The sequence below is a fragment of the Doryrhamphus excisus genome, chromosome 10 (genome assembly GCF_030265055.1).
Source record: "Doryrhamphus excisus isolate RoL2022-K1 chromosome 10, RoL_Dexc_1.0, whole genome shotgun sequence".
NCBI lineage: Eukaryota > Metazoa > Chordata > Actinopteri > Syngnathiformes > Syngnathidae > Doryrhamphus > Doryrhamphus excisus.
Window position 1 is genome coordinate 10,168,217 of NC_080475.1, and position 11,863 is coordinate 10,180,079.

At 41.4% G+C, this 11,863-nt stretch overlaps 2 protein-coding genes across 6 annotated transcripts in view; both read left to right on the forward strand.

The window, feature by feature from the left end:
* Positions 1 to 9,275, forward strand: part of LOC131136568 (NUAK family SNF1-like kinase 1) — a 23,262-nt gene extending 13,987 nt beyond the window's left edge. Inside the window, exons 1-8 of one of the 4 annotated variants that reach the window (XM_058083586.1) lie at positions 889 to 1,035; positions 1,743 to 1,965; positions 4,281 to 4,401; positions 5,243 to 5,394; positions 6,113 to 6,178; positions 6,665 to 6,784; positions 6,913 to 7,045; positions 7,549 to 9,271. In XM_058083586.1, the coding sequence (XP_057939569.1) occupies positions 1,028 to 1,035; positions 1,743 to 1,965; positions 4,281 to 4,401; positions 5,243 to 5,394; positions 6,113 to 6,178; positions 6,665 to 6,784; positions 6,913 to 7,045; positions 7,549 to 8,540 (1,815 nt within the window). In that variant the 5' untranslated portion in view covers positions 889 to 1,027 and the 3' untranslated portion in view covers positions 8,541 to 9,271. Of the gene's footprint in view, positions 1 to 888; positions 1,036 to 1,742; positions 1,966 to 4,280; positions 4,402 to 5,242; positions 5,395 to 6,112; positions 6,179 to 6,664; positions 6,785 to 6,912; positions 7,046 to 7,548 lie in introns of those variants that run through there. The other 3 variants (XM_058083585.1, XM_058083583.1, XM_058083584.1) reach the window with 3 other exon arrangements.
* Positions 9,276 to 9,817: 542 nt separating this feature from the next.
* cfap20 (cilia and flagella associated protein 20) lies at positions 9,818 to 11,463 on the forward strand. 2 transcript variants are annotated; one of them, XM_058083589.1, is made up of 6 exons: positions 9,818 to 10,014; positions 10,263 to 10,342; positions 10,420 to 10,531; positions 10,608 to 10,796; positions 11,093 to 11,206; positions 11,307 to 11,463. In XM_058083589.1, the coding sequence occupies exons 1-6, from the start codon at positions 9,931 to 9,933 to the stop codon at positions 11,307 to 11,309; spliced, it is 582 nt and encodes a 193-aa protein (XP_057939572.1). In that variant the 5' UTR covers positions 9,818 to 9,930; the 3' UTR covers positions 11,310 to 11,463. The 2 variants fall into 2 exon arrangements, with proteins under 2 accessions (XP_057939572.1, XP_057939571.1); XM_058083588.1 differs by having other exon boundaries at positions 9,825 to 10,014; positions 11,304 to 11,463.
* The last annotated feature ends 400 nt before the right edge of the window (positions 11,464 to 11,863 follow it).

Genomic DNA, 11,863 nt, shown 5'->3' on the forward strand with positions numbered 1-11,863 from the left:
CCCCTGGACCACAGAAGGAGACATGATTAGGTACGCTGAAAGAAAATAAAAAGTTGACATAAAGAGTATTTTGAGCACATCAGTAAGAATACTGGGTCTATATGAAAATGTACTGAAGTAGTGTAAAATGTACTATGTTGCACTTTTGTCATCACATTCAAAGATACAAATACCATGTAGAAATAGTACAACATTATGTTGATTTGTAAGTGTTCCTACAGGACGAGCATAAGGAAGCCATCTCTGACAAAGCACAATGGTAAATTATCTCCAGCCAGGCAACGGTTCAGCAACTTTCGCAACAAATAATCCCTCCTCCATGGTTTGTATTCGGGTGTGTACTCCCGCACAGTACATTATATAGCATTGGTAATCAGAAAAGTGTAGAAAAATGTATTACCATATGATATTACGGTGCTATATTCTAATATATTTCTTGTTTACAGCCTTGTTAATGTATTATGAATGATTGTAAACTTGTGTGTGTGTGTGTTAATTAAAACACACTACTTGTAAAGCATTGAATACATCTCAGACAGCTGAAGAAGATGAGATTCCCTTTCTTGCCACAAGGTGGTGCTGTTGGCATTCAGACATTATTTCCAGGTCAGGTCACAGACTAGCATGCACAGATTTTTTACATTAAGGCTGCAGCTATAGAATATTTTCATAATTTTTGTATTCTAGTGACATTTTTGTGTGATAATCAAGTAATCTGAAAACATGATAATAAATTTACCAGGAGACCCGAGTTTGATTCCACCCTCGGCCATCTCTGTGTGGAGTTTGCATGAATGTGAGTGTGAATGGTTGTTTGTCTATATGTGCCCTGTGATGGGCTGGTGACCGGTCCAGGGTGTACTCCGCCTCTCGCCCGAAGACAGCTGGGATAGGCTCCAGCACCCCCGTGACGCTCGTGAGGAATCAGAATAGAATAGCAGAGCTGCTGACGGAAGTGAAAGAGAGTTCGCTCCCGGCCGATGTCTGCATCGTCTTAGATGATCCAAGATGTCTCCAGCGTCATGATATGATCAGGTGATATCTTGCTGATGAAATATTTGTTTATATGCACGTAGCATATCTCGTCCCAAGGCCTGACCTTGCACGTGTCCTTATGTGGTTGGCGGCGTCTGCTTGTTTTTGCTGAAATGAGCTTACTGTACTATTGCATGACCTTTGACCCACTTGAACATTTGTTCCTTTTTATTCTATTGCTGGTTAATACTGCATTATTTATTATGGGCTACTTGTAATTACTCACTTTATAGATGACTTGAGCTATGACGACACTTTGATTAATTACAACTCAAAACAAAGGTTAATAAAATGTCTATGTAATCCATCTATCCACTTTCTATGCCGCTTATCCTCACTATTTATATTTATTTATTCATTTATCTGTACAGACTTACAATATTTATTCACGGTAACACAATAGCAACACTCCAGTCCAATTTGAATATTGGAACTAAAGAAAACGGCACCTCCTGCTGGATTATGTGGGATACTGCACCCTAGCCAAGAGTGCTGTCATGACAGCCGGCGTTGGAATGACGAGGCTCCGCCCACCGGGACCCCTTAACTCTCCCCCTGTTGCTCTGTTTTTTGGGCGTATCTTAATACTGAGTTGTTTTCAGTCATCTTTGTATTCAGTACTTTTCTCCGAAGCTTGTACAAAGGGTATAGTACACGGGTATAGTACACGAGTATAGTACAGATGTATGTCGCCTTGCTCCTGACAGGTGCGTACACAAGATGGGTAGACGCGAGGGGGACCGCTCCGAGCTCGGCTGTCTGCGGGACTCTCCCCCGGGCAGGTCGGATGAAGCCAGCCGCCCGAGCGTGGAGATGAAGAAGCACCAGCACAAACACAACCTGAAACACCGCTACGAGCTGATGGAGACGCTGGGGAAGGGGGCCTACGGAAAGGTGAAGAAGGCGTTGGAGAGAGTCAGCCTGAAGACGGTGAGTACGTGCATGAAAGCCTGTATTGTTTTGTAAGTTATACCAACAGAACAAAAGTACAGGATATCACATAACTTTTACTGGAATTTAGAAATATATTGCATCATTTAAGATACACAACAGATACTCTGGTGTCCAAAAATGGTTCCCATGTACTCCAAGTGTATTCTGACTTCTTTGTGTTTGTGTGGGTGAGCTCATGGTTAGGATGCTGCCCTGCTGAGATGCCTTTAGACTGACTCACCCAACACTTGAACAAGGGATGAAGTTTTCCACAATAGGTCTCCCTCACACAATTATGTCAACATTGCCCACTCAGATTCCCGATAGCAATTGATGACTAAACTAGCTTTGTAACATTGTGTCTATATGAGTAATTGGTTTTGGTAGCGGAAGGGTACGTAAGCGCTGAATTCCCTGCACCGGCAGTGGGCACATACCAAGGATTGTTTGCAACAAAACTGACATTATTTTTGGAAAGAAGACAGAGAGCGCTGTTGTGTGGTAGTGACCATGGAGGAGAGGAGGTTCCTGCTGCTGTGTGCACAACACTTGGTCATCTGATTCAAGGGTGTTCCTACAGAATGACTGAAGAACATCATACAGACCCCCCTAGATAACATGCATTCATATTGTATCATATATATCATACAGTAAACCTCAGATATATCGGACTCGGATATATCGGAAATTCGCTCACAACGGACAGATAAAAAAGAAGCGATTTTTCTGTAATGCATTTCCAATAAAAATTCATTGCATATATCGGATTTTTTATAACGGATTTCGCCTATTTCGGACAAAATCTCCAGTCCCGTTCCAATGCATTTCCATGAAATTTCCCTCGCATATATCGGATGGCCGCATCGTGGCGCTCCGATTCGCCGAATCGTGACAGGCCGCTATACGACGTCATTTGCAGCGTTTGCAGCGTTGCCTGCGCGTCCAGGTACATTGGAAACATAGTCAAGGAAGTGCCTTTTTATAACGGATAAAATCCCATTTACGCATATACCGGATATAAATCCGATATATGCGTAAAACGGACATTTTCCGGTATACGCATATAACGGATTTCGCTTATATCGGACAAAACCAGTGGGAACAATTGAATCCGATATATCCGAGGTTTACTGTACCATATTGCTAATAGCCTTTTTCCACCACAATCAGTGGGTCCACCCAAGTATTTTAAACGCAGGTAATCCCACATAAAATGTGTGATGACCACGTTTCCACTAGCGATGTTGTGTCTCTCCTTGAGTTTATGAACTACCAGTAGTTCCTCAACACTTTTCAAGTAGCTTTCTAAGGGTTTATTAATTTTACAAAAGTATTACAAGTTGAGTCTCCAACACATACAGCTGTATTTAAAAGCAAAAAAAAACATAAATTGTAATTTATTATGAACTCCTATACCGACAAAATTAGAACGTGGTGTTCGGCAGCTGTCCGGAAGTCTTTGGGAGTGTGACCAATCACAGCGGGTGAAATAAAGTGACCGTTTGGCAGGCAGCAGGAAATCCAAGGAAAGACAGCAGGAATAGGTGCATATTCTGAAAGATCTAGAAAGCTTTCCGTGCTGGTTATTGCGTGTCGCTGCTCTATAGGAGTCCACAATTCAATACAAAGGGCGGGAAAATGAGCATAATAGGTTCCCTTTTAAAACAAAACACACAGTGCACAGACCTGTACTGCAAAGCTTCCTGTGCGTCTTATATTGACTTCCTCTCATAGCCTCAGCACCCAGCAGTATTTGGGTCACACATTAGGATGCCCCCCTTCACTCCGTCTCTTCTGACTTTTAATCTTTGACACGTCAATCAAACGAATCCCTTCATTTAATAGCATTGCATGTCAAGAGGTTCTAAATTAAGACAAAAACTATCAAATCCGTTTTGGGAAGGTCGCATCGGTCTCAGGAGTGTGTTTGCATGGTTGCGTAACATCCAAGCGGGGTGACGGAGCGTGTGAATTGGGCCTCAGAACGTCTCATAAATGTTTGAATGAATGCAGTCGGTTTTATTTAGTCCAAGGTACTCTGTCCAAAGAGGTTTAGGGCCTCATGCTGGGGGTTGCGTGTGTTCTCCGGTCGGGGGTTCAGTTGGGGTGCAGAGCGTGTGAGCCACGCAGCTGTCAACCTTCTGTGCCTGAGCGTGTTCGTATTCACCATGCTGCCTTTTTTTAAACATCCATAATCACCTCTAATACCCAGAGATTGTTTTTTATGTATGTGTCTTTCCATCATTAGATTAGGAAGTGAAACAGGAAGTTTTTTGACATGAAATGTTTGAAATGTTTTTTGTTTTTTTCAGGTGGCCGTCAAGTCGATCCGTAAGGAGCACATCACAGACGACCAGGACAGAATTCACATCCAGAGGGAGATTGAGATGACGTCTTTTCTCAGGCATCCCAACATCATACGCTTCCACGAGGGTAAGGGCCACGCACTCTAATGCTAATCAATGTATTATTGATACGGTCATTGATACGTGTAAGTGAGTGTTGGTGATGTACAATGTCTCCCAACAATGTTATTTTCAATGCATATTGAAGTAATATGCCAATATTTCCTATATTGTCAAACATGAACATTAATACCAAACTGTAAATACATAATGGTAATGGTTTTATTTCATTTAAACATGCATCAGATTACAATTGAGTGCATCCCATAACTACGAACTACGACTTCCAGGACCCTGATTTATTCATAAATTATTTGGTGTGATGTTCAATACTTCAAGATTTTAAGCTTACAGTGGTATGAAAAAGTATCAAATGTTCCTCCCACTAGTTCCTCATTAAAATATGAAACCCTATAAATGTTTGGGCGGTTTTAGTTAAAGCAGACACTGTTTTTTCATGTGTGTGATTTTGACAAAGATCAGATCACATTTGATGGTGGTGATTTTATGCAGAAATGTGAGAAATTCCAAATGGTAATGGTTTAATTTCATTTGAACATGCATCAGATTACAATTGAATGCATCACATAATCAGTTCCCAGTTCCACATGTCCAAAAGGAGTAGGAAGAAGCAAAGCTTATTAAATCCTACCCCTCCATCTGGTACTTTTACAATCACTAACTGTTACATTTGTTCACTTCCTGCTTTCCATAATTCAGTTTAAGGTTTTTTTTTTTTTTTTTTTTTTTTAAATAATGTACCTCGTACTGTAGTAACTGTGAATATAGTATATATATATATATATATATATCAAACAAAACAGTATAATTTCCATTTGCCACTAAATGCATCCGCTGTGTCAATGCAGTGTTCGAGAGCCGGGATAAAATTGTGATCGTGATGGAGTACGCCAGCAAAGGAGAGCTATACGATTACATCCTGGAGAAGAGGAAACTCTCCGAAACAGAAGCCAGAAGCATCTTCAGGCAAATCACATCAGCTGTGCACTACTGCCACAAGGTTCAATAATCACACACACAATGAATCGCGGCATTAAATATGTCTGGCACGCACCTCAAGTGTTCCAGCGTGCAAGCGAATACGGTACTGCTAAATCTGCTAAATCCTAATCCTGCAGAAAATATTGACTTTGGATCTTTTTTGGGTTAAGAGCGCATTAGGCTGGGATTTTATGTGTACAGTCACACGCTGACGCATTTAACTAGCATGTTTGTATAATGAGCGTTATTTCTACTTCCACTTTGCGTATTATTATTATTATTATTATGATGTCAGCGCCAGTGCCAGAAAATGGGTCAGAACGGAAACTGATACATCCTACTCACAGACAAGTGTATTGTTGAAAAAAGGGGGCATTTTAACAGCTCTAGTTCTTATGTAGTAGTAGAATGTAGTATTCTGGTGTTAAAGCATGCCAAAGTTTCACAAAATGAGGTTTTCGCATTTTGGAAGTGAACCCTGATGGAAGTTTGGGATGGATCAAAACGCTCGGTTTCAGAGGGCGTTGCTAAAGTGTTCCTTTGTGATGTCACAGAGGGACGAGCTTCCTTAGGGGCGTGGCTGTAGGCCACATACACTCTCTGTATCAGTTTCCTAACTCTGTGTAGTATTATAGAGTGTGCATAAGGGCTTTGGCAAACATCAAAACAGGGTTTTGTTTCCATTTTGAAAGAAAGCTGGTGGAGTCGTTGCATCAATTATTTGTGGTCTCTTGCAGAATGGTGTTGTCCATCGAGACCTCAAGCTGGAGAACGTTCTTCTGGATGCAGATCTGACCGTAAAGGTGTGTAAATAGAAGCTATAGGAGAACTAGGAGCACATAGATGATGAGGGTGGAAGGCATTAGAGTTTATTGAGAATGGGTCATATTTATTATTATTTCTTCTGTATGTCTATGTACAGTATAATATCCATCAGTTCTTTCTGGGCAGGCCCCCAACCTGCCTGCCAACTCTGCTGCTCTTTTGAGTATTTTTTTTTTTACCACTGATAGTGTGAGAGTGTGTGCATGTTAATTATATCTGAAGCTCTGGAGGCTCTGGAGCCTGCAGTGAGTGATTGTTCCATGACGTGGCTGTGAGCGGTCAGACATTTTTGGCTCACATAAAACCAGCTTGCCTGCTTTTATGTTGTGTGTGTATCTAAAATGAAATATAACAGTGATAGTACTTTACTCGGAACCTTCTCCTATAAAGAGAGATTAGTCACACAGTACAGCAATATTCTATAAAAGGTCCAACATGTTTAGTTTATTCATTTTTTTTTTCAGCTTGCTGACTTCGGCCTCTCCAATCAGTACCAGAGAGGCTCTCTGCTGCAGACCTACTGTGGAAGTCCGCTGTATGCCTCCCCAGAGATAGTGACTGGGCGGCCCTACCAGGGACCAGAGGTGGGTCGGAAAGCATGCAGCATCAACTCACGTTTGACTTGAACAGACTTAAGTGATTTGAGCAGTTTTTCAGAAGCCCCGTCTTAAGAGTTGTACCTTTTGTGTGTGTGTGTGTGTGTGTGTGCTAGGTGGACTGCTGGGCGCTTGGGGTGCTGCTGTATGCGCTGGTGTACAGCAGTATGCCATTTGATGGAATCACTCACTCCGCTCTCACAAAGCAGATATGTCAAGGTCATTACCGAAGACCCGACCCCCCGTCAGGTACACATTACACTACATGGCTCATGTTTCAATATTATTCGACTTTGTGGCATTTTTGTTTACACATTTTGCCTCTCCGGTGGCAGCTAGCTAGCTCGTTTTTGTCCCACAGGCGAGCTACAAGCGGCTGTTATGGTTTTTAAAGAGATAGTTGTGTAATGTCACTATCAGCAGTGTAGTACATCAACAGTGACTTACTTGGTCCCAGTCGGATGGTTAGATAAGAAATGTAGTTCCGGTCGAGAACTAGGGTTTCCGCATGGGACTGTCGCCACTTTTTTTTAAAATATGGTATCATTTTTTTTACAACATTACAAAGCATGAAAAGCATAATAGGTCCCCTTTAAAGAATACTTCACCCGCAAGACATGCTGCAGGACCCAGCATTATTATTGAGACCTTGCTAGTGCTGTTGTATCTTTGTATGTGTGGGGGGGTATTCATTTAATGACGTGATTATTGAGGTATTTTGACTGGCGTGCTGTTGACTCTGCTTCCACCAGACGCCTGTGCGCTCATCGACTGGCTGTTGACCGTGCGCGTGGACGAGAGGGCCACCATCGAGGATGTAGCCAACCACTGGTGGGTGAACTGGGGTTATGAGGAAAGTGTGTGTGACTGCACTTTGCCCGCACACCCAGACTGCCCTTCCCCCTTGCTGGCTCGCTACATTGACTGGCAAAGCCGGGTTGTCAACAGTATGACTGCTGAGTCAGGGGGCCTCTCTTCGGACTTCAGCCGCTGTCACCCCCATGGCCATTACTTCAGTTTGCCTCTCAGGACTGAGCGACTAAGAGGAGCAAGACCAAGCGGAGGAACGGTCAGTGTCCGAAAATCTCGCAAGGAGAACGCTATTCCCCAGGCCGCACAAGGAGCATGTGGGAGTGCGGGAGCGTCTTGCTCCACCTCCAATGTGGAAAGAAAGAAACCCAAAAGTATTCTCAAACCTCACCCACATGCCGATGTTCTGTCCACCAGTCCGTTCAGCCAGCCCTCGTCTAAAATAACTAAGAAGGGTATACTTAAGAACCTGTATGAAGGGACGTCAGCTTATGACTCCCCCAGAGCAGGAGTCAAAGAGAGCGATGTGGGGGACTTGCCCACTTGCGTCCAGGCAGCAGATGACAGTCCAAGCCTGCGCCCAGAAGCAGTGAAAAGACGAAAAGGAATTCTCAAACGTAACGGCAAGTTCTCACAAAGCCTGGACCTCCCGGATGCACAACTCTCATCGCCGTCTTCTGACCAAGCGACATTCCCAGAAGCTCTGCAGCAGTTCCTCCAGGACAAAGCGGGTGCCGAGGCTCACCTAAGCCGCCCTTCAAGCGTGGTGAGCGAGGATAGTCTTTTCTCCTGCGACTCCTTTGACCTGCTGGATCTCAGCACACAATCACGTCGTAGGGTGTTTCCGCAGGGATTGCATCATAGCACATGGAAGTCAGAGGAGGACCTGAGAGCTGCGGCGGGTGAAAATGAAGGTCATGCTTCCAAATGGTGATGCCCAACATCAGCGCGTTCTTCCATCTTTTAGATTACAGACTTGCTGAAAATGCATTGTGGGTGTACACACTGATTACTGTACTGTTGATGTAAAGCTCTGCAATCACTGGCAATTTCACTGAGTTCTGTAAATTTTTAATTTTTGAGTGCATGCTGACATAATATAATTTCTCACACAAACAATATGATATTTTTGTGTTTTTTCTATTTGTTTGTCATTAGACATAACACACTGACACATCGCTGAACCATGCATCATACTGGTCGTAGCTCTTTTGCACCACTTAGCGTACAGAAGAGGAATTGCATGCGGCTCCATCACAACGTTCAGCACATCCGGTTTTGTTTTCTTACGAAACAAGTAGCCGGTGACATTAAAGTTGTTCTTTAACATGCAAGAAATCATTGTTTTTATTGTTTATTTGTCTCATTGTTAAATGTTTATGCACTCTGCAAGTTTATTGTTATTGTTTTCTGTAATTGTTTTACTATTTGTGATTATTTAAAGCTGCAATGCTAATTACAAATGAGTGATTGGTAATTCGTAAAATATTTTTTCCCAATTCAAATATATTTATGGAGATAATTCTCTATTTGTGACCACATGTGGGCAAAAGGTGTGAGTCTTGAAGACAATATTTTTATTTTTTATTAGTTTTATTTTGAAGGGCTCTAATGAAGAGAGTGTTCACTGGAATGGGGCAATTCTCCAAATTTTAATAAATAAAATGTTTGCTATTGTCAAAAAACGTGTGTATTCCCTTCATAACACCTCATATTAAACCAGGGCACCGCTTAATTTTAATGTCACTGTTTTCCATATCAAATATCTTGATGTGAATGTATTTCGCTGATCAAACAGCTCCATAGCCTACAAACAAGTATGTGTACTGTCCTTTGTAACATCTAAACACACAATTTGCAAATCATAAACCATAAAAAAAATCTCCCAATATTTTATTGTTTTAGAACGCATCCTAAACTGTCAATATTCATGTTTCTAGAATATCTATTAAATCACTGTACCAGTTTACATGTTTCTGAACGGCACATGTCTTGTTGACCAAATCGTTGCCCGGGCGACTGCAGTGTATCAACAGTAACGACCCGGCGGGAACTCAGCATAGTACATGGTTCCTAGCAACGTCAAAACAACAAGACTTGCTAACTTATGGCCGACGTGCGTTGTTATTTCAGAACTCAACAAGACCAGCTGGTGTTTACTATTTTTACATTTCATCTAGCTTTGGTAAAAGCTATATTTTCAGCAGCGGAACTCTTTTTTTATTACACGGAAGCGACGGAAACGGAAGCAACATAAAGTGTGTTGCTTGCTACCTTACCTTCATCATCCAGTCTATTGCGGAAGAGGACTAAACGGGAATATAATGTTCAAAAATACATTCCAAAGTGGATTTCTTTCTATATTATATAGCATAGGTAGCAAACCTCTTCAGATATGGGACAAAAAGGTAAAATTACACTTTGAATCGTTACTTTCGTTATGCCGTGGCGCCAAAGCGAGTGGGTGAACTGGAATTATTAGAACGTACTAGTTTGTTCTCAGTACGTTTTCATTCAAAAAAGAAAACAATGTGCATATTTTTGGGTGTGTTTAGTAAAAGTATAGTCAAGTGGTGGAGAAGCATTCAATTTGTTGCGGATTTAAATGATTATTAATCGTTGCTAATACAAATCACTGTATATGTTTGTTTCACAGGTGAGGAACGGTCACATCAAGCGGATTACTGATAATGACATTCACTCATTGGTGTTGGAGGTGGAAGGGACGAATGTGAGGTGTGTTTCCACTTAAGTCATCCATCACATCAGTTATTTTAAACATTCCTCTGATGTAACTCTCAACCTTTCTATAGTACTACTTATATAACTTGCCCAGCTGACCCCAAGAAGACATTGGGCATCAAGTTGCCGTTTCTTGTGATGATCATCAAAAACCTAAAGAAGTATTTCACCTTCGAAGTCCAGGTAAAGACACGTTTCCTGTGTGCTGGTCATTGAAAGGTTGTATTGACGGTAAACCATGCTGTGCTACGTCACTCAGGTGTTGGATGATAAAAATGTTCGCCGGCGGTTTCGAGCAAGTAACTACCAGAGTACGACGCGAGTGAAACCGTTCATTTGCACCATGCCAATGAGGCTCGATGATGGCTGGAACCAGATTCAGTTTAACCTGTCAGACTTCACCAGGAGAGCCTACGGAACCAATTACATCGAGACGCTGCGTGTGCAGGTGAGCCCGGAAGTCTGACGGCTTTCCAACGTCACTTGATCATGTTAAAAGAGTCACTTTATTTTGTGTAGCATTATATAGTGCGCATACACTGGAGTTGCTAACAGCCTTTTTTCACTACCAGTCAGTTGTCTACCTGAGTAGGTGCAGATTCTGGAAGATCTAGAAAGCTTTCTGTGTGGGTTATGGTGTGTAGCTGCTCTATAGAGTTCATAACTCGATACAAATGGCTGAAAAATGAGCATAACAGGTCTCCTGTAAGCAATTAATACTGTATGTGACTCTTATCCTTTCAGATTCACGCTAACTGTCGTATTAGGAGGGTGTATTTCTCAGACAGACTCTATTCTGAGGATGAGCTCCCAGCAGAGTTTAAGCTCTACGTCCCTGTCCAGAGTCAAAAAGCCAAGGTGAGAAACATTCTTAATTGAATATAAGTCGTTTATCAATATATATTTGGTTTATTAGGTCAGTCTGATATCTTTTTTTTTTCTTTTTTTTTTGCAGCAGTAGCGGTCTTAAACAAACATGCACAATTTCTCCAGACCTGATGCATGTTTGATTTGTATGATTTTGTATGTGTGAGTGTAGTCATATTATTATTATTATTGTGCTGTTTGTAACAAGAGTGCTTGTTTTCCTATTTTCAATAAAGTACAAACCAGGTCTTACCACTTTTATTTTGCATGTAATCTCTTTATTCATAGTTGAAGTTTACTATGTACAAATTACAGCAGTCTTATACAATATTTCCATTTGTACAACTGACTTACAAGAGGTTGATTGGTCAGGTGTGGTTTTATATGTTTTTTGTATACTCCAAGCTGTAAAAAAACTACGGACAAAATAGGAAAAAAAGCATTTTAATACAGCACAGGCCAGACGTGTTAGAACACTCTAATTTCTCCGGAAGAAAAAGCTATATTTTTATTGTATAAAAAAAGCGTATTTGAGTATTTTGAAAAGCACTATACAAATAAAATGTATTATTATTATTATTATAATTAGCTGGCATCACAAATAAGTTAGACATCACAGTGAGCTTGTTCAAATTGTGCACCATTGTT